At 39.2% G+C, this 25,724-nt stretch overlaps 1 protein-coding gene across 21 annotated transcripts in view; it reads right to left on the bottom strand.

Moving 5' to 3' along the window:
* The window catches only part of Synj1 (synaptojanin 1), an 83,488-nt gene that overhangs the window by 38,886 nt on the left and 18,878 nt on the right, over positions 1-25,724 (bottom strand). For 12 of the 21 annotated variants that reach the window (XM_057765752.1, XM_057765739.1, XM_057765748.1 and 9 more), the window contains exons 3-12: positions 24,011-24,097; positions 21,499-21,766; positions 17,747-17,972; positions 16,772-16,855; positions 8,596-8,657; positions 7,751-7,847; positions 6,838-7,007; positions 5,805-5,886; positions 3,622-3,774; positions 1,159-1,315 (exon numbers count right to left, since the gene is read on the bottom strand). In XM_057765752.1, coding sequence (XP_057621735.1) covers positions 1,159-1,315; positions 3,622-3,774; positions 5,805-5,886; positions 6,838-7,007; positions 7,751-7,847; positions 8,596-8,657; positions 16,772-16,855; positions 17,747-17,972; positions 21,499-21,766; positions 24,011-24,097 — 1,386 coding nt within the window. Of the gene's footprint in view, positions 1-1,158; positions 1,325-3,621; positions 3,775-5,804; positions 5,887-6,837; positions 7,008-7,750; positions 7,848-8,595; positions 8,658-16,771; positions 16,856-17,746; positions 17,973-21,498; positions 21,767-24,010; positions 24,098-25,724 lie in introns of all 21 variants that reach the window. The other 9 variants (XM_057765750.1, XM_057765736.1, XM_057765737.1 and 6 more) reach the window with 1 other exon arrangement.

The raw sequence follows: 25,724 nt of genomic DNA, 5'->3' as shown, positions 1-25,724 counted from the left end.
AGTTACTGAGGTTCTTTGCTCCGCCTCTTCCTTCACACACTTCCTTTCAACTGCTGCTTATTAATGCCTCCGTATCAGAGCAGGCACGGTGGAAAGAGGTGACAAACACAGTCAGCCAGTCTCGACTGGTGGAAGCCAGGAAGAAGTCAAGTCTGAAGTTCAAAGACGTAGTAAGCATCAGACTTTTAGTTCTGAGCAGGTCCCAGCCCCATGCTGCTCATCCATTCCTGAGAAGCTGCCTGTCATGAAATCTGACAGTTCATGACCACCCATAGGGACAGTCCTAAGAGGACATTACGGGAAATTCCATGTAAACTATAGGAAATTTCCCATGTGGAGACTGTGTGTTGCAAGGTTTGGGGCTAAAAAGAACAGAACTAGGAATCTAATTCAACTTGTCAACTACTCCTCAATAAAGCTGGCAAGGGGCAGGAGGTCTCGCCTATTATATGCACAAGGAGTGTTGAATTTCCTTATAGTACTGCTTTTAGGTACTCATTAACATGAAAAGTTCACATCTTCTGACATTAGTAAAAAAATATACAACAAAAGGGAAAAAGCACCATGGGGAAAAAGGCTACTTTGAAGGCTATATATTTATGTCAAATATTAAGACAGAAAATAGCAGTGAGTGGCTACTACTTTAAACTGTTACTATGACTTAAGCTGATTCAGACAATAACAACCAAAGTTAGGATGTGGTTACAGAAATATTTGTGGTATTCATGAAAAATTAACCAATACAGGTAAAGGGCTGTCTCAATAAAGCCCTGCCTATGTAACTGGATTATTGAATGCTCTAAGTGCTAGCTTTTAGTCTATAGAAACCTGCCTTGTGTCGTTAGCAGCACATATAGCACAAAAAGCCCCAGTTATAATCTGCAAAAGAAAGTACACACAGTGTTCAGAAAACAAACAAACAAACAAAAAAATCCAGCCAGTTTGTGGCTAAGGACCATTGATAGCATTAACATGTGACAAGAGAAAAATCTTAACTAGAGAATGCTATTTCAAAAAACACTTGTAAAGAAATTCCTTCCAAAATGATTTCAAGTACATCAATGACAGCTTAAAAACTTCTCATGTTGATAAGTTTAGATTTACTTTTTGGACATTTTAGGAGAATAAATGAAGTAAGTAAAGCATTAAGTGGCATACCACGCAAACTTCCAGTGGTTAGAAGGGCTCGGGCTTTGTCAGCTAAGTCACTGTTCAAAGTATTTCCAAGCAGCAAGACATCAATAGCTTCTTGCTTGGAGCTGTCGAAGAAGTTATTCTGAATGGTTCTGGTGACAGAGCGCGCACCATCTTTTAACTTTCCAGCCTGTGTGGAAGAAAGGAGCATGGGCCCTTGCTCAATTTTTTTACTGCTGATTTTACCCAATATGTATTTTGCAAATTTAAATTGATTCCATAAAATTCTAGTATTAAAAAGGTCCTAATCATTATCTTTTAAATCTATAACTACATTAAAAGGCTTTAAAATATAACTGTTCCCTCATAGTTTGCACAAAGAAAATAATAAACTAACCACTACAGACCATCTAGTAATATATTGAGCAGTAAATACATCATTACATATTTATTTGAATTAAGATGATTCCTTTCTACATCGTAACTTTTAAATGTTACGGTGGGCTGGATGAGAAAAGGCAGGAGGAAAAAAGAATGATATACTGAACTCACAACTCCTAGAAAACCTTCTAAGTGCTTTGATGCATAAAAGTGAAACTGTTCCCCAATAATTCAAGGCTAGTTAAAAACAAAACTGAACCTAAAATCGAAGGTCTAGTTAAATAACTTTTTACATTTCATAAATATAAATATATAAATTTTAATTCACATATTAAAGACATTGTGTTGCCTATACAAATAAGTCTAAAAAATAAATACCTATTCCAATACTGAAAGGGCTGATCACAACTTTTAATGAACAGGTATTTCACTTAGGCATAATATCAGATAATATTTATTTTAAGCCTATAAACTTTTGACTGCCAAAAATAATTTTGGTTTGTAATGTATTATTTTCTTTCATCCCTTCAAAAATAACAGTAATTATAGGCTGCTTTTCAAAATAAGGAGACCATTTCTAATGTGCCTCTAAATGCAATATGGCATTAAATCATTATTGTCATGTAATATATAAAACGATGCTATCGAAGAAAGAACACTCACCATTCACATTATCGGCAATTAATCAAAAGGAGCCAAGAGAAAGGAAAAGAAAGAGCAGTTCAGGTGTTAGATTTTAGCTCAATTCAGACTAGTATATTTAACATTAATATATAAAGATTTTGTACCTATTATGTTGAAGATAAGAATACTGAAAGTATGTGCAACTTCTGCACATATACAGTCCTAGTCACAGCAGAAACACAGCAGAAGCACATATAAAAATAGTTTAGAGCGACAGTTGAGAATCGGGTTTTAATAGTAAGAATTATGCTATTTAAAAAGAATAACTGAAAAATCAAGCAATTTCAGGTTTTCAAAAGAAAGCAGTGTTTAGGGGCGAGGGTCTGTAACATTGCTAAGAGATGAAGGTGAGGCCAGTACTTGCAGCAGAGGCAGACTGAACATAAAGACTTGAGATGATGAACAGTCTTCATGGAACCTCAGCTGCTATGCTGCTCCTCATGAGACCATTAACACAGCTAACATTTTCTCTTTTTGTTGTCTGTTTTGGTGGTTTGTTTTGTTTTGTTTTAAACTGGGTTTTGTCAGGCCTGTTACTCAATATATAGCCTAGGTTGGTCTTGAACTTGCTACAATCCTCCTCTTTCAACCTTTCTAATCCTGGGATTACAGGTATGAAACACCATGCCTAGCTAAATGTTCTCATTTTTATCCAGATATAATTTGAGGAATTGTAGAGATTTTGAATAAATTAAATTAAGGCCAGGGTCCCTTAAAGAGCTAAACAATATTTAAGTACATGGAATCACAAAACGTATTCCAAATATAGTCCCAAATCCTACAACAAAGGCCAAGTACCAGGCAGGAAAGAACTCTGAAGCTAACACAAGCAGCTATAGTGCTGGTGAGACAGCATCATAAATAAGTTCACATCCCTACCTTTACTGCAATGATAGCACCTTTTAAAACATACAAGCAGAAAGTACAAAACTAGCGATTAAGCTCACGTATACCGGGTTCATTACTCTGCTTGCATAAATCGGTGACAGACTGTATGTCCATCCACTACTTGTGGCACACCTCTCAATAGAAGCACTGTGTCAAATGCAGGGGACACAAAGACTGATGAGACAGGATACTTTATCAGGACTATGGATTTTTTAGAATCAATATAAACAATGTAAAAAGTAAGAGAGTGCACAATATTAAGTCATAAAATTATACACACACACATACATCTACAATGGATTATCTCTAAAAGTACACGTAAGTAAGCCTGAGAACTAAAGAATTCCCTATGCTGCATTTAGCCAATACCAGAGTCCACAACTGAGGGAGAGTGTATCAGAGGGGACACAGAAGCATTAGGAGGCAATCCTAGAACACGCCTGTTAACTTAAAAACCCATCATTTAAAATGTCATTTCAAAACTTTCTAGAGAGGAGAGAGGTGAAATTAATGCTATGACAGTTACGGCTCTACCTTGGCCTTCCCTTCGAGGGCTCCGGTGCCTGCATAGATCTTACTGATGGAATCGCCATTCACAGACCACATGGACCGGAAAACCTCTTGGAAGCGAGTCACCAGCTGAGGCTTTTCAGCCAAGCCCAGAGCATCCAGCTGTTTAGTTAGCATCTGAAAGGACAAATGAGGATATTTAAGGTAAATGAATAAATGTATTTGCATATAATTACATTATTTCTATTTAAATGTATATTCACTGTAATGTGACTTTTTACAACAATTAGAATTAAACTTAAAATTTATAAATATAGGACTTTGAAAGTATTAACACCTTATTGGGCTATGTTTACCACCATTTCAATTTTTAAGGTAAAACTTGTAGTTTTAAGGTAAAATGTCATTTCAGTAAATTCAAAAGAGAATGTGAATTTGGAAATCCGAGAAGTAATGTCCCTCAAGTAATCTTGTAGCCATCCCTGCAGTCAGATCAACTTGCCTCCCTCACTGGAAATCAAGCTAGTCCCCAGTATGCAGGAGAGCAGGGAACTACATCCCGAGTTCACCTAAGCATATGCTCTACCTCTGTAGTTTGGACTTCATTCTGGAAACTCAGGGAATTAAGGGTGGCTGAGCAAGAGAAGAGGGGCAGTGAGAAAGCCATGGCAGCTTTCCCGCGTGGAGGCAATGCTGACGGTATGTCTAGAACAACGGTGGGGAGCCAAGGGCACAATTTCAAGGGCCTTTGGGCAACAAACCCTCCACCATGGAAGGCAATAAAAGCATTCCCGGACTCTAGCCTGGACTTGAGCAGCCGGGAAGCCATGTCTGTTCCTCTGACTGATGCTTGCGTCTACTGGACTCCGTCCTATTGCTTCCTTCCTCTCTATCAGGTGTAGCAATTATCTCTAACTACAAAAGATTTAGAAGTATATAAAGCCCCTCAGTGGGCTCATTTGATTACTCGGGCTTATTCTAGAGTTATTCTGTGTTCACACGGGGCATAAAATAGCCCCTAGGGTCTCCTTTACAGGTTAGACCTTTCAGTCTTTGAAGAAGTGGGATAAACAAAACTTCACTGCATTATTAGCTTGTCTAAGTTAGCAATAAATTTTGTAAGCAGTTAACCAAATGTGACAGTGGGGCACACTCTCATGTCACACTTCCAATAGTGAGAGTCAGCTAAGACGGACTGGAAATGACGCTTGTAATTAGGTCTAAAACCTTCACTACGCTTGGGCAGATCCAGTCAATGAAAGCCAAGGCTTCGATCAGACCTAAGCCAGGTGACCTCATCTAAATATGACCGGCCTTTTTTCACATCTCATGTGTTGTATTTTAAGAAAAATAAGATAAATGTCAATGATTGGTTTCAAAAAAAAAAGTCAAAAGAGTAAAATTTATTTACTTACATAAAATATCTGTGCCCCAGAGAACTTTCTACAACTGGACTTTTACTTGAGACAGAAGTTGAGCTTCTGTAATTAATTAACTAATGCACAGGCCAAACTTAAGATCATTAACCAGAGAATCTTTGGAGTGCTTGGAAACCAAGTCCTGATGCAAAGCGAATCCATGGCCTCCTTGTGACCCTGACTTAGTGGACAGGGGAGACCCAGGAAAGCTTGGCTGTTGTTCCAGTTTACTAAGTAGCTGAGACTATGCCTGTTCTAGACTGAGCTTGGTGAATAACAGTAAAATAAAACTAGTAAATAAATAAGCTTTGAAAGGCCTTAAAGGAAACCCTGGTCATTTTTCACTTTGACTAGATATGGCATTTTTAACGAACTTCTAATTAATTAAAATCTGAAGCTTCTGACTTGATAATGCCCACCTAGATTGAGCTGCAAACTATCAAAAATATAACCCAATAGGAACATAGATGTATAAACAGATTCTCAACATTCTAAAATAAAACCTTGAAAGCATCAACAGAAAGTTTAAATTCATGCATACTGTTTCAAGAGAAAGGCCAAGAAAGCAATAGTTCCTCCATTACACATGTGGGTGTTCACAAGGAGTGTGAGGCAGCTATGAGGACACAGAGAGAGAGGAAGGGAACTGTGGAGTCACAAGGTTTGAGGGGAAGGGCAAGACGTCCAAGTCTCCAGTAAGGCCTAGCTTCGTTACTTTATACAACTGAGAAACAGAAGTTTACATGAGCACTCAGGATACATATGGCATAAGCATTCATTTTTTTTTACCTCTAAGCCAAGAAATGCCTGCACACTGTTTGTTCTATCAAGACAATCCAAGCAGTTTGTTCGAACTGTACCACTCTGGCACCTGTAACAATTTCAACAAAGTTACATGACTCGTCTATTACATGAATAAAGCATAAATGAACAGACAGCAACAGAGATGATGAAAATTGAGTATCTTTCTAGTTCCAACTTTCTATCATCACCATATCCAGACACAAAATAATAATGAAAATATTAAACTGATAGCACGTACACACACCTAGACCCTACATCAGCTAATGTTTTGTCATGCGTTTTCATTACCTATCTACCACAGGCTTATTTTTAATTAGGTCTGTAGTTAGGAGCTAAATATACATTCAGGTTTATAATCCTATAGTTCTTTCCACAAAATTTTGGAATTTTGGGAATGATTATTTAAAACAACAACAAGCTCTTTCTCTTGACTACCCCATAAAGCCACTGTGAAATAGAAACTACAATCTGAAATAATATTAACTTCAAGCTTTGCTCATATGTCTACTTCAATCTATCATCTGAACCAAAACTTTTCAATGTGCTTTTTCCTTATTCCATATGAAAAAACTAAGGATTTAAGTTACACTGATGCAGGCAATGACAAAGGTTTCCCTGTCTTTGCATGCAGTAGTCTTCACTAGGGTGAAGAACTGCTGAGACCAGCTTTACTGGCAGCACGAAGCCTGGAAGCCAGGCGAAAGCAGCTCGAATGCTTCTAGTTATGAGACCTGGAGCAAGCCCACGTCTCATTCTCCTCACAATTGCACATCCTATCCCTAGACTGTAACTGATACAAAGACTAACACACGCTGTCCCACAATATGTTCTAGATAATGAAACTTTTTTCTTATTATTTATTGAAATCTAGATAAAAACAAGCTTAACATAAAGCATAAAATACTTAAAATTCTAAACATCAATATAAAAAAGAAAATTTCCAAGTTTAATGTTAAGAATGATTATTAAGTTATAGCAAAATTCCAATTTGCTGAGAAGAGAGATAGAACAGTCAAACCTTTGAACTTCACTGCCATCGAAATAAAAAAATCCATAATCTAGAAACTTCTGGACTTGAGGTTTGAAAACACTGTGCAGTTTCTCTGCCTTTCCTCCTTTAACCATCTGATGGTAGTCAAAAGACACCATGTGGATGTCAGAAGCATGCTCAGAAGCTTTCAGATGGCTCTGGAAGGAAAGCACAGGCTCATGCAGGAGCTGGAGACCATCGCTGTCATAGACGCACACTCACATTCCAAGTGCGACCCCCAAAAACCTTCACTAACACTGGCAGCAAAAGGGAGAATTAGTTTTTGATCCCTAATGGCATTTGTTGTCTAAAACCCCACAACTACCCCTGAGAGACTGAGTGGCATAATTAATTCAGGGAACCTAATTAATACTTTAGTTTGGATTAGAAAATGTAATATTTTCCAATCACCAGTATTTTATTGTTATGATACAAATTTAGTGGGTACTTTTACCTACTACAGAATCTAAAATAAAGCACCTTACTTTGTAACACGAAGTCTAAATCAGAGATCAAAGATTCATCTTTAATCCTTCAATCAATACATATGTATATTTTTTAAGTTTACCATTAAAATATCACTCTTAAAAGCATAATGTTTAACAATAATTTTCTTGCAATCTTAAAAAAATAGCTAATTAGGTTATTTTTCCACTCAATGAGACTTCCTAATTTAAACCTTAGAAAATGGTTTCTAGTTTGTCCGATAGCTTTTGTAACATAGTTTACACTGATCCATCACTGATTATTTTGGTTACGCTATTTTCTAATAGCCCCAGAGAGTTGAAGGCATCCCTAACTTCAGTCTAGGAAGTGCTTTTCTTCCTGATTACTTTGTTTTCTGTTTCCCATCTAGGTGACCATGGGCCAGAACAGAATATAATAAAGCAGGCACACTAACCTGGAAAGCCTTACTTAGCATATGTTCACCTTCCTTGGATCCAAGCAAATTTACTACTATTTGTTTGCCATATAAATCCTTAAGTGTTCGAAAATGTCTATTGATAAAAGACAAGAAATAGCATATTAAAATTATAGCCTTTCCCCCATTAAACAAGAAACTCATAAAATTTTCTAAATTGGCTACAAATCCATTCTACATGTCTCAAACCCCTGAATTTATAAAGTTCAGTAAGTATAGTTTCCTCTCTGACTTATGGATGCCAAGACTCTCACCTTGGCCTACCCTGGAGCAGGCCAGCCTTCAGTTTACTTTCTATTGTGAAGCTGGACACAGACCTTCTGATGACCATCTGCTTGAGTATTCAAAAGGGCTGCCTGACTAGCCTGAGTCTTTGGAGGCTCCCTTTATCTGTGCTTTGCTTCCCATAGTTTCCATCACCTGAGCTCAACCAGGCTCTAACAATGCTACCACCTGTACTTACTCTCCAGAGAGATGCTACATTCGTGCATTCATTTTAGTGCAGTACACTGTTGTAATTCTCTATTTTCAGTTATTAACAATTTCATAAATGCATATAATATGATTAGTTCTTGTGTATCTCTCACACTGTGTCTAATCTATAAATTACACATTAACATATTTACGTATGTTCAAGAGAAACTTCAATGTAAGGTGTGGTATGGCACACATGTATCCACGAGGATAAAATGTACTACTGAAAAAAAAGAAATTAAGAAACAGAGAAAAGGAAAGATAATAAAAGGTCTGCTATATCCAGAGACACCACACAAAGCAAATACAATATGAGCCTTGTTATAGTACACAAAAATCATCAGTTCTACCTGTCAAAAGCAGGTGCATTGGCTTCAAATCCCCTCGACATTCGGACACGATGGGATCCCACCTTAGACATGAAAAAGATTTAATCATTACCCAAACCACTATCAATACAAAGAAACATCAGCATTCGCAATGCAAGTGATCCATCCAGTGACAGTGGATGGATGGCCTGGGCCTCACTCATGGGAATTGTTTTAGCATTCCAAGGCTCCCAACTCCTAGTTTTCAGACAAACTCTCATGTAAAAAGAACAGTGGCCAGGTATGATGATACACACTTAGAACACCAACACCCTACTGACTGGAAAACAAAACCAAAGAAACTTAAGATTTAAGAAGTAATATCAGAGCTTGGCTATTGTTTGTTGTGTGAACCATCTAAATCTATCATGCTAGCAAAGAAGGTTTCTCTAAGTTTTATAACTTATAAGGCCTAATAGAGATAGAAAGAAGAAATATATAACCTGAAACTGCCAACACATAAAATTCCTTTATTTCCATGACATAAAAGGAAGCTGGGTATAGTGGTACACTTGTTAATTCCGGCACTCAGGACCCAAGGATAGGAAGAATGGCACTGGATTCAAGACTAGACTAGTCTACACAGCAAGATCCTGGCCAGGGCTACACCATGAGGCCCTGTTTAAAAAGAAATAAATAACAAAACAGCTGAGTATGGTGCACACCTTAGATCCCAGCACTCGAGAAACAGAGGCAGACAGATCTCTGTGAGTATGAGACCAGCCTGGTCTACATAGTGAGTTTCAGGACAGCTAGGGCTACATGTAGAGAAAACCTATCTCAAAAAACAAAAACAAAAAAAATAATGATAATAAATAATAAAACCAAAATAACAATCACAAAAAGTAACAAAGATGCTTTACTTTAATCAATCTTGAGTGATTATTAATCATTGGATGAGCAGTGTGTTTTTGTAATAAGTAATATTTTCTGAAGGAGTAAATATTTCATACACTAGTGAAATGTGTCTGAGATTTTTTTGAGCTCCTAAAATAAACTTTTGCCACTATAACGTGTATGTGTGTATAGTGTGTGTAAGGCCACAGTGCATGTGTGGAGGTCCGAGGGCGACTCTGTGAAGCTGGCTTCCTCTTTCTTTCATTATGTGGTTGGACTCTGTGCAGCAAGCACCACTGTTTGCTGAGCCATCTTGCTGGTCCAATGTATCATTACTTTTAATCTTAAAGTTTTAACTCATCAAACTGTTTAATAGTTCAGAACTAAGGCCTAGAAAATTTAGAATAGAACTGGTTCTTTTCCTAATATGGAATTGCATGAATTTTTGTAAAATTAATATAGATTATAATCTGGTTTTATTATTTCTTAAACTTCTACTTTTGCTAGATATCATCTAAATCACAGTACAAGCACTCACTCCTCTACAGCGTTTCCATTGTTCTGATACACCGAAGAGCTTTTAAGAATACTCATTTTTATTTTTAATCATGCTTATGTGCCTCTGTGTGGTTATGCTAACATGAGCATGGGTGCTCACAGAGGTCAGAGGTGTCTGACTTCCTGGAGCTGGAGCTACAGATGGCTGCGAGCCATCAGGTGTGGGTGCTGCAGGTTGAGCTCAGGCTCTCAGAAAAGCGCTGCATATGCTTTCAACTGCTGGGCCACATCCCCAGCTTTAATAATGTTTAAATAACCACCCTCTCTGCTGCTTTAAAACAAATCTTAGTTTTTGGCCAAAAACAGCAGTGCATGCCTATAAATCAAGTTACTACAGAGTCTAACAAAAAATCCTGAGCTCAAGTTCTGCCTTGGCCATCCAAATAACAGAGGTAACTCTGCTTAAGAAACTCAAAGCCTGCTTGAAAGAAACAAACCAACAAAACAAAGCTTGGTTTTTTACCATTCTATTTTTCAAAAACATGTTTTATGTGTGTGTAAATGACGGCATGTGTGTGTGTGTGTGTGTATGTTAGGAAAAATCTTAAGAAGAGCCTCTCTGCCGAAGCAAAATAACTCCAATTAGACCAGATTAGACCAAATCAAAGATGCTCATGTTTAGTGAATGAAGCGCTCCCAGGTGGTCCTGAGCATGGCAGGGGGGACAGAGAGGGAGAGCCTAAATAGCCTGTGGGAGTGGTCCTGACCCTCTCTGGGGAGGGGTCAGTGTTTGGCAGGCTTTCCTGGAGGTGGAGTCCGGCCCAAGGCAACTCCCAGGGAAAGGGGGCTTGAGATGGAGCTTTTTGCTACATTGGTGCTCCATTGGCGCCCCAAGGATGACTGCCAGGGGCTGGGGTGACGCTTTCAATCATGTGCATGAGGTCAGAAGAGAGCACCCCATCCTGGAAACTGGATACAGACAGAACTACCATGTAGATGCTGAGCACCTGACTGGGGTCCTCCACAAGAACAGCAAGTACTCTAAACCTCCCAGCGGTCTCTCTGCCCCAACACCCTGACTTTTGAAATGAAGGGCATCTTTATCAAGGTAAACAAGTTGACTGCTGGCAGAAGAAGCTGGGAGACAGTAAGAACTTTGTGATAAGCATTTGGCTGATACCATAAATTGTGCAAGTAATTTATCAAATCAAAGGCAGTACTTTTTTTCTTTCTTTCTTTCTTTCTTTTTTTTTTTTTTTTTTGGTTTTTCGAGACAGGGTTTCTCTGTGGCTTTGGAGCCTGTCCTGGAACTAGCTCTTGTAGACCAGGTTGGTCTCGAACTCACAGAGATCCGCCTGCCTCTGCCTCCCAAGTGCTGGGATTAAAGGCGTGCGCCACCACCGCCCGGCAGTACTTTTTTTCGAATGCTAAAATTTGCATATATTTTTTAAGCCCTTAGAGTTCATAGCTTTACTTATTGAAAAGTCCAAGAATAAGAAAATAAAAATGTAGATTCTAAAAATAAGAATGTAAAAATAAAGAAATATAAAGTTATAAGTTGAGGAGAATGAGAACAGACTGTCGGCAGCTTTCTCAGCAGATCAAGGCTCAGTCACTCACAGTGAGCTATTTTCTCGGATGCTTGGGAAGAAGCCTCCATCAGCCTAGGTCATTCCATTTTACAACTGGCTGCTCTATTTACAAGGCCAGTGCTTCTCCCTGCAAATTGAGAGTAGTGTCCTGGCCAACCCTGATAAACGACAGATGTGAACTGAGTTACCTTTAGGAGACAGAGATATGTGACCTCTGGGGTTAGACACTATCTCTGTTATGGAAAACTGGAGCCACCAAAGAAGAGGCATGGAACTCCAGTATACACCTGGAGGTACCAGGAGACAGTGGACAAATACAATGGTTTAATTAATGAGCTCTGATAATGAAGTCTGTAAAGTATGACAGTCAGTATCTGAGTTCTACCTTGAGATAGTGTGAAAAGCTTTCTGCTATCTCCTAAGTTCTTAGCCCAAGAACCAATTAGTTCTAATTTATTAACCTTCTAGTATTTCTAGTAGTCCCTTTTCTGACTATTACTAAAGACATCTGTTTTCTTGCAATTAGTAACTTTTGCTGTAATCTACTCTAAAACATATTTCATGATAGCTGCCTAGTTACCCATTGACGTTAAAACTCACTCCCCTCCTTAGGGTCAGGGTAAAATGGTAAAAATTCCTTTGTTCAGAGCTTGGTGCCCCTACTATAAAAAGTGGGTTCAGAAACCAGTCTTTTGCCACAGCCTAACAAACACCATCTCTGGTTGTGGTCTCAGCTAATGTAACATGAAGGTCCTGTTTGTTGTAAAGTGGTGCGGGAGAATTGGCTGTATTTTGTCAATCATGTTTTAAATAAATGCTGATTGGCCAGGTAGGAAGTATAGGCAGAAATACCAGACAGGAAGTAGAAATGATGTAATGAGAACAGGAGAATTCTGGGAAGGAGGAAGCTGATTCCTCCCACTCCTGTCCAGACCACCAAAGCAGCAGGATGTGATCTGCCTCACTGAAAAAAGGTACTGAGCCACATGGCTAGCATAGATCAGAAAAATGGGTTAATCAAGATGTGAGAGTTAGCCAATGAGAGGCTAGAGCTAATGGGCCAATCAACTTATAATTTATGGAGACCTATGTGTGATTTTCTTTGGGGCTAAACAGCTGTGGGGTAAAGGGCGGGACAGAAACCCCAAGAACAAACAGGACCTTCATGTTACAGAATGGTGTCATTGATAGAATACAGACAATTCTCCCACACCAAGCTAGCTGATAAGGTTCTGTGCCCTGTGGTGTTTTTATTTTTTAATTTATTTTTTTATTTTTAAGTTTGCTTCTGGTTTTCCTAGGATCTAGTTTCTGGAATAAAGTTTGCTTCTGGTTTATTAAACTTGGTAGTGTTCTCATCCTTGCGCGACCCCCCTGGACCCAACACTTATGATTTAGTAGCTAATAATGTATGAAACAAACTTTAAAAAATATATTGAAAAGAATAATTTTTACAAAGGACCCTTCTAATGTGTCCTATTCCTCGAATGTGGACATATCTTTAGTGATGTTTATGGGGCCAGTGATGTGACTGTATGTCATACATAGGTAAGTGATGTTTCTGGGGCCAGCGACGTGACTGTATGTCATACATGGTGTAAATGACAAAAGGAAAAGAAAAAAAGAACAAGCTACACCCACTAAAAAATACTCATTAATAGCAACTTTTTGAAGGAAAAGACTTTCAAGTGCTTTCAAACATAATGTTTACCGTATTTCAAACAAAACTATGTCCTGTTTAAGTGCATAGATATGCAACTAAGTTTTAAAAGGTTCAGCTAAGATTTTTACACTTTCAGGCAGACTACTACTACAGTGCTTGCATGTCATGTTCTTTAAAACTCCTAATGTTTTAAAAACCAAACCAAAACAGATCCTTTCTGGGGCTGGAAAGACAGCTCAGTGCTTAAGAGCACTGTTGTTCCTCCAAGGCCCTGTGCTCAGCTCCTAGGACCCATGTCTGGTAGCTCAGTCTCAGAGAGGGGGTCCTGGATGGAAGTGATGTGTGACTGCATACGTTTTCCTCCCCTTTCCCAAATACAAGGAAAAAGTCAGTTCTTTCTATAGACAGATCTTCCGGTTGACCTCACTGCCACATGACCATAACAACAGCGTATTTGGCAGGATAAAAAATGTTGGGCTACGGTGAAAACAAGATGGGAAGTGGGAAGTTTCTACCTAACAAAGGTTCTATTTCATCTCTCAGAGGGGAAGGGGGGACTGGAAAAGACCTATCAGATGCCAGACACTTCCTTGTGACCATTTCTCTGACGCTAGAACTCTTTCCTGCTATATATGAACAAAGGGACTTGTTAACAAAACAACAGAAAATAAACTCTGTAATGCTCGCTCAATTCCACAGTGCAATTAACAGTGCTCAGGAGATAAAGACAAGAGCATTGCAAGCTCCAGACCAAGCTCTCGACAGCAAACCACCATAAACAGATAGACAAACAAACTGGGTCTCTAAAATACATTCTGAGAATACATGAAACATGTAAAAACCATTTACAACACCTCTAAAACAAGAGTCCTAGTTTGGGTCCACAAAACAGTTAATCCTTGGCATGGTGTTTTTATTTTTCAAAATCAGTTAATTATCTATTTTTATACTTTCTTAAAAACAAATTGTATATTTCCATTCCTTTATTACCATTGTTTAAGAACAATATAGGAAATGCTTTAGCACAAAATATATTCATGAAAAGAACCCATTCTCAGGAGGCTGAGGCAGGTTAACTGTCAAGCATTTGAGGCAGGCCTGGGCTAAGTAGAGAGTACCCTCCCAGCCTGGGCTAAGTAGAGAGTACCCACCCAGCCTGGGCTTTGTTGCAAGAAACTTTCTCAAAACAAAACAAAGGTCATTCTATTCTTATTCAAAGGAAGGCTGACTTTAGAAACTACTAAACTCAATAACTATGAAAAACAAAGACTCAGGTACCTTCTCCCCCAACCAGTTCAACACAAGACCAGCTAAGTAATAACTTAGTAGAATTCTTAGATTATCTCAGTGACTCAAAATTTATTATCTCTATGAAGAAATGCATGGTTTACAACACCAGAGTTTTCAGTCCATAACCAAAGAACACTAGCCAACAGGGTTCCCGATTACGTGAGACCACACAGGGAACAGAAGAAGGAAGGAGGAAAGACCAACCCAAGGAGGATTGTTTAATGTAGCTATTCAGGACCCAAATGTACTACTAGACCATCAAACACTGTGACTCTGAACTACACGGTAAAGTAACACAGAATCAGTACAAAGGGGGCCTTTAAACGGCTAGTGGAACCTCTTCAGTCTGTCCCCAAACAGAAGCTTCACCTTGCATCAGGTTGGAGCTTTAAGGCTGTTCTTAAAGCAAATACTCTGACTATCCAGCAAAGACCACAAAAGCTTAAGAAAGTGAGGCTCGGTCAGTGCTTTCTCAGAGTTAAACTGCCCTGTGCCTAAAATAGAAAGTCTTCACCTGGCTGGGTGTGTAGCACACATCTTAAAACCAGCACCCAGGAGACAGAGGTAGGTGGATCTCTGTGAATTCAAGGCCAACTTAGTCCATGCGGGAAGATCCAGGCCAGCTAGAAATACACAAAATCAAAAACAAATATATATATATATATATATATATATATATATATATATATATATAGAGAGAGAGAGAGAGAGAGAGAGAGAGAGGGAGAAGGAAAGAAAGAAACACCGCCTTCCAAAAAAGAAGCTCTCACCAGTCCAACCAGTCTTGGCAAGAACTAAGGTTTTTAGAAGCAAAACAAATAGTCCTCGTGTCATTAGTGCTTGGCCTACCTTAAACAGACTGGAACACTGAAAACATTCGGGGGCCCTGCTTAGAATGTAAGAATGGTCTAGCAGCAAAAGGGGAAGCAAAGCTTCTTTTTCTGTATTATTTTACAACACAGACATATTCTACCAGATTACCCACACCTCTAGAGGGCTACAGTGAACATGGTACTATAGGGCCTAAGCACTTCTCATTACAATTAACGTAAGATTATACTTCTAGAAATAATTTAATATCATAACCTTATTTATTTATTTGAGGCAGGGTTTCTCTGTGAAATAATCCTGGAACTCTCTATGTAGTCCAGGCTGGCCTTGAACTCACAGAGATCCACCTGCACCTGACTCCCAAGTGCTGGGATTAAAGGTGTGCATCAACACCACCTGGTCATTACTTTATATGTTTAAAAACATTTTGTAAAGATGAGGGAATTATATTTTTAAAAATCAAGTTAAAAATTATCAGGACTATCCTGAGGATGATAAGACATCACAGATTACAAAACCTAAGTGCAGTCACAGACACGCCACTTAAACCAGCGATGGCTGGTCCTGATGTGCTGCTGCGTGCCAGGCACCATTTGAAGAGGTCTTCATTCAGTCCTCAGAACGGTCCCACCAGGACGAAGATATCATTCTCATTTCACAGATGAGGAGACTGAGACAGAAAAAGGATTCAATCACTTGTCCAAGATCACTTAACCAATAATGGTAGAATACCAGTGTAAATACAGTCTGGGAACAGAGGGTTTTTGTTTTTTTAGTTTTTAAAGCTACCAAATTCTGCTTAAAGAAACTAAGTAATTTTACACTAAAAAAAACAAATAAATAAAAACACTTTTAAAAAACTTTGAAATTTAACAAATTAACAGGCTCCTGAGTTGCTACAGCTATGTTATGTGATTCCGCTAAGCCTTCATGCTTTCGAAGTCTGGTCCCTAGGGTGGCATTAGTGATGGCCTGGACCCTTTAGATTACTGGGAGAGATGCCGTGTGGAGGGAGTGCTGGTTTTCTGCTGGCACTCAGAAGTCTGAGCGGAATATAGCTGACTCTTTCTGGCTTCTGTTTAAATATGTGCCCTCTTCCTCCCATATAACCCGGGGTAAGGCCACCAAGTGTCACACAGTTACACCAGCTGTCACACCAACAAGCCTGTCCGATCCTGACTTCCAATCTCTAAAATTATAAGCCAAAATAAAATTTTTCTTTATGAATCTGGGATAACTAAGATGAATCACTATAGTAATATAAAAGCAACTAAGAACCAAAGGAAGATGCCTAATATGATATGTTCCTCAGGCTCACCTGTGAGTCTAGTGCTACACACAACAGACTGATTAATGAAACTGAAGAATCATGTTGAAAATTTGGACAATGTGGACGCTTTCAAAGAGGAAAACAGACAAACAAATTGGATATCAGGCATATACATACTTGCAACCCTGGTTGTTCCCAAAACAATGGAACAGATCCTCGGATTTGTATGAAGGAAGAAACACAGTCATCTAGGTATATAACCTAGAAAACAAAAACATCTAAGAATCACAACTTTAAAGAAGAAAATTTTAAATCTCAGTATTATATACATGTATTCTTATATTTTCTTTCATTTGTTCCTTAGTTTTTTATAATTTGAAGAACTGAGTCGGGCTGTGTTACAGACTGAAATTTTATGATTACATAGTTCCACAGTCAAATGCTGTAACTTTAGAATTTTAGGTAATACGTATCTATCATTATTTATTTTCACATAAATAATTATGGGCTTATTTTCACATAAAATATTTATATAAAGCCATCTTGGTCTCTAAATGAAGATTTTAAAATTCATTGTCAAATGTACAGCACTGATTATATCATATTACTTAATTACTACATAAACTTTAAGTTTAGTCTAGGGAAGCCTTTCTAAGGCTAGTAAGTAGCCACGAACATCAATATACACACCAAAACATATCTACATTCAGGTAAAACTATTACTTACTATTTCCTGTGTCTCCCACACAAGCCTGTTACTCCAGTATCTCCTGTGTCTCCCACACAAGCCTGTTACTCCAGTATCTCCTGTGTCTCCCACACAAGCCTGTTACTCCAGTATCTCCTGTGTCTCCCACACAAGCCTGTTACTCCAGTATCTCCTGTGTCTCCCACACAAGCCTGTTACTCCAGTATCTCCTGTGTCTCCCACACAAGCCTGTTACTCCAGTATCTCCTGTGTCTCCCACACAAGCCTGTTACTCCAGTATCTCCTGTGTCTCCCACACAAGCCTGTTACTCCAGTATCTCCTGTGTCTCCCACACAAGCCTGTTACTCCAGTATTTCCTGTGTCCCTCTCATAGTCTGTGTTACTCTAGTATTTCCTGTGTCTCTTTCACAACATGTGGTAAGAAATATAAAACACTATGTACCTGCTCTGTTTCTACAAAATTGGCAACGTGACCATCATCATTCGTTCCCCGGACATTAAACCTTGTCCCAGCTCGTTCACAGCTTAGCCTTGAAATGAGGCAAGCCTTTGCTTGTTTGTGGGCAGCATAAATTGTTCTGATTTCTACCCCTCCACACATGAGGCGCAATAACCAGTCATCACAATTCACACCATAGTGCTTGAGATGCAAATGCAAAGACTGATTCCTAAGGGTAAAAGAAGAAAGTGGATTAGGTTACTAAGTACAAAACAACACTAAATACATTTTAAAACATTAATGTAATATTATTAAAAGGTTCCCCAAGCAAAACATTTGCTATGCTAAAGACAGGGCTATAAAATAAAATATCCTATTGTACTAAAAACTTGTGATTATAGTATTGATAAAACACTTCTAGTCTACTTCGTAGAACACACACATAAACTGACTTGTTCCAGAAGGAGTTACACAAACACATCCTACTTTATCAAAGAGATTTACATAGAAGACTTTTGTAAGGCTGTATTTTAATTAAGTTTAAGCTGGGTTGCCTGGCCTTGCCTCGATGTAGGGGGAGGAGCTCAGTCTTGCCTCAACTTGATGTGTTATGCTTTGTGCTGGTGTGGGGGGCATAAGAGGCCTGTCTCTTTCTAAGTGGAGATGGAAGGGAGGAAGGTGGGTGGGAGGGGGGATGAGAGGAGAGGAAGGAAGGGAAACTGGTTGGTGTATAGAGTAAATGAAAGAAACGTGTTATTTAAATAAAATAAATAGCTGGCATAGCTAGTAGCTATGTACCACACAATGTAAGGAAGGCATAATGTTTTCTATGCTCCAAAATTTTTTCCAACTTTAGTCATGTATTCCAGGGCCTCACTCGTGCTAGATAAGGGTTCTATCATTGAGCACACCCACAGCCTACATGCTGTACAACTAGAGGTATTAGATAGGGCCTGGTTTACAAACGTGAAAGGAAAAACGTTTTATTCCAGCAAACACACAGCCCAATGATGAAGAAACAAAAGATAAAAATACTTAGAGTCCCAATGACTAAAGCATGAACAGGGGAGTGAACCCACCACCTTAGCCTTCTCACCCTGCTGACTCTTTGCAGAGGTCACTATTGGAACCTTAGTCTTCCACTGTACACATGGAAGGTTCTGTGGAAACTTCTAGCAAACCTACTAAAAAAAGATGTCATTCAGCAAATGACTTCATCAATTCAAAAGTTACTTTTCAATATTATTATGTAAGACTCTGATCATTCTCAATGGACTTTAAGTGTTCTACACTACCCTGGTATCTTATGAAAAAGGTAACAGAAATGTAACTGTGCCTTCTTGAACACCCAGAGTCATTAACAACAGTAACAAGGAGCAAAGTTGCTAAGAGCACGAGTCCTCAACTCCTTGCCCTTCAGGTAACAGGCTACTGTTGAGATCCACTCGGTGGTGGCCATGCAGTTCCAGGAGACCAGGTACCATGCTAACCCTTCCTATCCATTCATAAAATGAAATGGAATGCAACTGAGTGATGAGACCTCACTGGGGTGATGTGAAAGTCAACAACCATAACTCATTCAGCTGATCCCATGACACATGCTCTCATACTTTACCATGATTTACACTGAACTGAGACAAACCTCAACAGATTATGACCCAGTACGTCCAATGAGCACAACCGAGAGCTATGTGATGGAGCAGACAGCTTGGATCTAAGGATATATATATATATATATGCAGGTAGAGTTCTTGTTATGCTGTCAGTTCACATTGTCCTTTGTAGTGGGAGCTGTGGGCTGTGTTCCTGCTGCCCCAGCTCCTGCAACAGAATGGAGCCCATGTGGGACCATGCAGCTGCTCTCCAGGACAGATGCGATGAAGCTCCGACCCAGGATGGACGTAGGCTAGAATCTTCCCGGTAAGCGCACCTTGGGGTGCTAACAGATTATTAGAAATGGGCTAAATTAATACGTGAGAATTAGCCAAGAAGAGGCTAGATATAATGGGCCAGGCAGTGTTTAAATGAATACAGTTTGTGTGTTGTTATTTCAGGGCATAAGCTAGCCAGGCTACCAGGAGCTGGGGTGGCAGGAACAAAGCCCGCAGCTCCCACAACAGTCCTTTACTCTAGGGGCAATGAGGTTTTATTCTATTTATATTTATGCCAAGTCTTGAGCAGAAAAGTACTACTTAAAATCTCCAATGAAATAAAACTACAGTTTTTGTGGGAGTTTTTGGCAGTCTGGCTACAAAGCTTATTATATCTTAAAAAAAGAAAGAGAGAGAGAGAGAGAGAGGCAAAGATAGGGAGAGGAAGAAAGAAAGACAGACAGAGAAAGCTACAAGGATGTGAATTCTAAAAGCTTCCGTTTTTCTAGGTAAAATTAAACGCAAGTATTTCAATGTTTAGCAAAACAAAAGTTCAGCCTATCAACCACTGGACAAACTTTTTCAGGAAGCGATTTAAACATGTCCCAATCTCTACCTTTAATTTAAAAAAAAGAAAGAACTATTCCTACTAATTATTAAACTCTGTAAACACAATTGTATCTGCTTGGATTTCTAATGTGATGGAAAGTTTTCCTCTGTCCCTCTAAAACTGGAGACAGACAGAAGTGGGGAACAAAAAGGTATGGACAGCTGCCCAAGCACAGCTGGATTATAATCATTTACTTCAGAGGGCTCCAGGGTTTCCCACCAGAAAACACACACACACACACACACACACACACACACACACACACACACACACAGGGTTGGCAAAGGCTTTACCCTGGAAAGCATATCTCTAGACACTTGACAAAGTGCATGCCATCATCACTAGCTTCTGCTCACCATTTGTGCTTACCTATAACATGGCACCTCAGCAGCATCAAGTAACAGACCCTGCATGCTGTGAATATGTTTTATTACCACTGGTTAATAAAGAAGCTGCTCTGGCCTATGGCAGGGCAGAACAGAACTAAGCAGAAAATCTAAGCAAAGAGAGAGGGAGAAAGAATGTGGAGTCAGGGGGATGCCAGCAGTCACCAGAGAAGCAAGATGTTAGGTAACGCCATGGCCATGTGACAATATATAGATTAATAAAAATGCGTTAATTTAAGTTGCAAGAACTAGTTAATAATAAGCCTGAGCCATCGGTCAAACAGTTTGTAATTAATATTAAGCCTTAGAGTGGATATCCGGGAACTGCTGGGTGGGAGAGAAACCTGCAGTGACAGACACCTACCCAAGTTTTCGTTAGTGCAGTGCTAGACTGTGTCCCGGTGCACTGTTTCTTCAGAACCTGCTGCTCTTGCACTGAGAGCATCTACTCGGGCTAGAGAAGGGCTCCCCGCCTACTGTGCACAAAGTATGCTCAATTCCCAGCACCCACAAAGAAAGAGGATCAACTACTTATAATCTTAACATTGAAAATAAGGAAACACTGCTTAGAATGATGAAAATGTCAGAGATGAGATCCCAGAAATAAGACCAGAGGGAGTGATATAACTACACTACAAATTCCACAAATAAGCAAATTTAAGCACATTTCAGTCAAGATCAGGAAGAGCAGCAAATGGGCTTCATCCCATATTCGCACTCCATCAAGGTGCCTGCCCTACTCTGCTGCGGACTCAGGGCAGGAAAAAAAGTGCACACTCAATCAACCATCCATCTGTCCAAAAAGAGTCATTGTTGAACACATTACGCCTCACATCCCCGAGCTACCACAATACATAATTACAAAGGAAGCAAGAGACACAGACTCACCAGAAAAACCTATTGTCGGTCGTGTGCTCCTGCATGCTGCGATGTGCATTCAGACTCAGATCTAAGCTGACTCCAGATGCAGACCACGCAAAATAAAAGTTTCCTGAGTTCAAAACTTTTCGGACTTCTGAAATGCGATCCTCATCTGAAGCATCAACTCGAAGTGATATAAATTCAGTGGAAGTAACTCGAAACACTTCAGATTCTTGGATTTTCCCAACAGACATGCATCCAGTGACTAGGACTAGATAATGTAACATGGTATCACCTGCAAAAACCAAAGATTTTACTGGACAGAACACCAACATTTTCAAGCTTTATAGTTTCTTCTGACTTCTTCCTGTGTTTCCATCTTTAAAATCTTATGTTGTGATTTTTTTAAACAGTCTTACTATGATGCAACCCTCTGGCCTCAGCCTGTAAGAGCACGGATTATAGATGCGTACACCATGCCGGATCATTACGATTATCCTAAACTTACCATGAACATGTTTAAATTGACAACCAGAGGTATTCTTTCAGGGAAAAAATATTCTCAGTTAAATAATTCAGTATGCCAAGCACTAAGACATTAATAAGACAATGTCACATTTATAAAGTTATTTCCAATCTTAATCTGAGGCTACAAAACTTCTTGAAAAAATGCTGCCTTCATAATCTTACCTTGGACAGGAGACTCAGATAAGATAATGAATGTCCAATATCTTTGTAAATGGTAAAGTTTTAAAATGGCATGTAAACCTGAGAGCTGAAGATAACAGCATATGGGAACAAGACCTTGGTGACTATTTATAAAGCAATCTGGTTCATGAAAACTTTCACAGACTTTCTATGGTTTTCCTTTTTTCTTTTTTACAGCAAATGGCATGATATTGGGGTTTACTCTGTGGTCCTAGCTCTTGAACACCAGGATTTTTTTTCATTTAATTGTAACACAAATCTTATTGATATTAGAGTCAGTGCACAGGCAATGGCATAAGCAGAAAGATCCCCGAATCATGGCTCCTTACTTATTATCCAGATTAAACTGAGTATGCTAGCATGGTCAACCTATAATCCCTTGTGAAAGGTAATTAAAACATTTATTTCATAATTACTTAAACAATAATAGTTAACAGTCCAGCACAGTCTTTTGCATATGATAAATTAATAACAAATGACAAATCTCCATTTTATAGGCCAGTACTGCTCAAATGCTCCATTAAAAGAGTCCATCAGCTCTTGGCAGCACCCAGTAAGAAAGGTGCCTAAATCATAATAAAATCTGCTCTATAACTAAATCCCCCCTTAGTTGACTTCCTTTTCTTCTTTTAGTCTCATAGTTAAACTTCATCAATGAAGAAAACCATTGCCGTATATGCACAATAGTGCAAGCTTACTTTCTCACACAGACCAATAAAAGCAAGAACCAGGTGCAGTGTCTGGACCACATTTCAAGGCATACCTGTGTAGACAAACTGCTAATCATAAAAGTTATCCTGAAGATTATGGTAACATTAAGTCAGGGGTGGAGAGACAGCTCAGTGGTTAAGAGCATGGCTCATCCAGAGGACCCAAGTTAGATACCCAGCACCCACATGGTGTGGTTCACAACAGTTCTAGGGGATCTGACACTGTTCTTGATGCACCAGGCTACAAGCACGTCGTTCACAGACATACACGACATCACCGAACATCCACACACATAAAAATCAATGATTTTAAGTTACAAAAGAATACTAGATAGCAGACATTTCTGAATCTAAAACAGATGCCTTTTCCATCGTATACTAGGGAATCAGTGTTTCGCACACACCTACTCCTTAATGTGCTGAAAGAAGACAAAGGGACTGTTCTCATTTTCTGCTAATGTGTTTCAACAAGACACTCTCCTTTGATTTAAAAATGTTGCATGTCTTTCTAAGAAAGAAACATATAAGGTTAGCTTAAATATTTTTATTGTATGTATAGGAGTGCTTTCTCTGAATGTATCTATGTGAGCTACCAAGAGATCCTGGGAACCAAACCTGGGTACTCTGGAAGAGCAGCAAGTGCTCTTAACCAAGACTCAGATAGCTGCTGGGAAGGGCACAGTCCATTTCCTTAATGGTGTAATCTCTGGTAGACTGACCACACTCCAGGGTAAACTCCACATCCAAGAGTAGTTAACCAGCACAAACTGGACTTCCTAAGTTTGAGAGAAGTAGTTGGAGAGGGAAGAAGTGGAGTAGGAAGGGACAGAAAGACAGGCACACAGACAGACAGACAGGCAGACAGACAGAAATGTGGTTGGGTAGGGATGTGGGGGTAAATTTGGAAAGAGTTGGGGGGTGAATATAATCAAAATGTATTACATGAAATTTTCATTGTCAATAAAAATTTTAAAAGATTAGCTTAATTAGTGTTAAAAAGATATATAACACTTAAAGCTCAGATACTGAGTCTGAAATAATATGTAGGCAGTCTCTGTAATTTTCAAGGTTATAAAAAAGAAATAGAGAAGCAGATGAGTCACACTGAATAACAGACTTACCAAGGTTTAATCGTAAAACTCCCAAAAGTCCATATGCATCCAGTACTTTGGTATACGTACTTTTAATTGCCTCCTTTTCTGCAGATGCTGTTAAAAATAATTGAAAACATCAGAATTTATATAGCTATAAAGCCAGAATTTGAAAAAAAATTTCAAAATGTGACACTTTTTAAATTTTTTCCTCTTTTCTCTCCCCTCCCCTCTCTCTCTGTATTATTTGGTTTTCCCCTGTGTCCCTGGGCTACCTAGTCTCAGGTTCTTAGTCATCCAAGCAGTGCTGGTTCTAGATTAGATCTCATGGAATGGGGCTTAAGTCAAATCAGTTATTGGTTGGTCGCTCCCACAAGCTTTGCGCCACCATTACCCTAGCATCTCTTGCAGACAGACACAATGGTGGCTGTTTTGGTGTTTACATTACTTTTTTGATAATATGCAGAATGTCTTTCTGTGTTGAAGACGCTGAAACATAATATGAAGGTTCTATGTAGGTGCCAGCTCCACATCTCCATGTTCTATATAGGTATTGCCTTCAGCAATGGGGCCTTAACACCAATGTATTATATTAGGCATTTTCCCCAACTAGTGATACAGCCTTCTTGTTGGAGTTAAATAATTCCAACCACCTAAGTAATTCATCTTTTCTCACTGATGACCTGTCTTATTCACCCTTTAATCCTTGACACTTAGAATAGTGCCTGAACACAGAAACTGAATAAACAGGTATAGCACAAATAATATAAACCCAGAGACAGATACTGGGGTTCAAGCTGAAGATCAGAGAAGCAAAGCAGTCAAGCCACTCTCTAGACCTTTTACCTCTACCAAGGCTCAGACAAAAAAAAAAAAAAAAAAAAAAAAAAAAGAGAGGTGATCCTGTCATTTTCTCCACCAATCTCAGACTCCACACTCCACTGAGTTCTTTGCACTTCCCCCTTTATATTCCTCTCTCCACCCAGCCATATAGTTCCTGTCTCCACCTCCCTAGTGCTGGGATTAAAGACGCGTGATCCCAAGTGCTGGGATGGCCTTTGTGTGAGCTCTGTTTCTCTTTTAGACAGATTCAATCTGTGTAGCCCAGGGTGGCCTTGAACTCACAGAGATCTGCCTCTATCTCTGTTCTGAGATTAAAGGTGTGTGACATCACTCCCTGGCCTGTATGGCTGACTAATGGGGCTGTTTTGTGTTTTGGTCTTCAGGCAAGCTTTATTTATTAAAATATAATTGATATACCACTATAAACAGGTACAATGCTGTAAGCCACTTGTTGACCAGAAAGTTTAGCACAGCAGTGGGGCAGTCTTTACTGCCCTTTGCCTTTCTTCCTTCTAGAAGCTGATGTTATCTTGTTAATAAGTACCATTTAAACAATAGTTTCCCTAGAGCAGGCTCCTATGGTTAGTCTACTGAAAGAAAAACCAGCAACAACAAAAATATCCACAAAGTTTAAAGGAAAAACCCTCCTAACATTTAACAGATACACTCTTACTCTTACAATTTATCAAAGAACCAAAGAAAAATAAACCATATCTAGTCTTTCAAAAAATTCCAAGTAACACATTGGAAAGTGGAATTCAGAAAGAAACCCACCAGGTTCCTGTCCTACTTCCTCCTCTCCGGCAGCTGGCTGCCTGGCCCGCTAGGTCACACTGCTGGCCTGCTAACACCACTCTCACCCTGTCCTCTGTCTACACCTCACAACTTCGGAACCTTGGCA

The sequence above is a fragment of the Chionomys nivalis genome, chromosome 3 (assembly GCF_950005125.1).
Source record: "Chionomys nivalis chromosome 3, mChiNiv1.1, whole genome shotgun sequence".
Taxonomy (NCBI): domain Eukaryota; kingdom Metazoa; phylum Chordata; class Mammalia; order Rodentia; family Cricetidae; genus Chionomys; species Chionomys nivalis.
The sequence above is the reverse complement of the archived record's forward strand: the minus strand, read 5'-3'. Positions and strand labels throughout refer to the sequence as shown.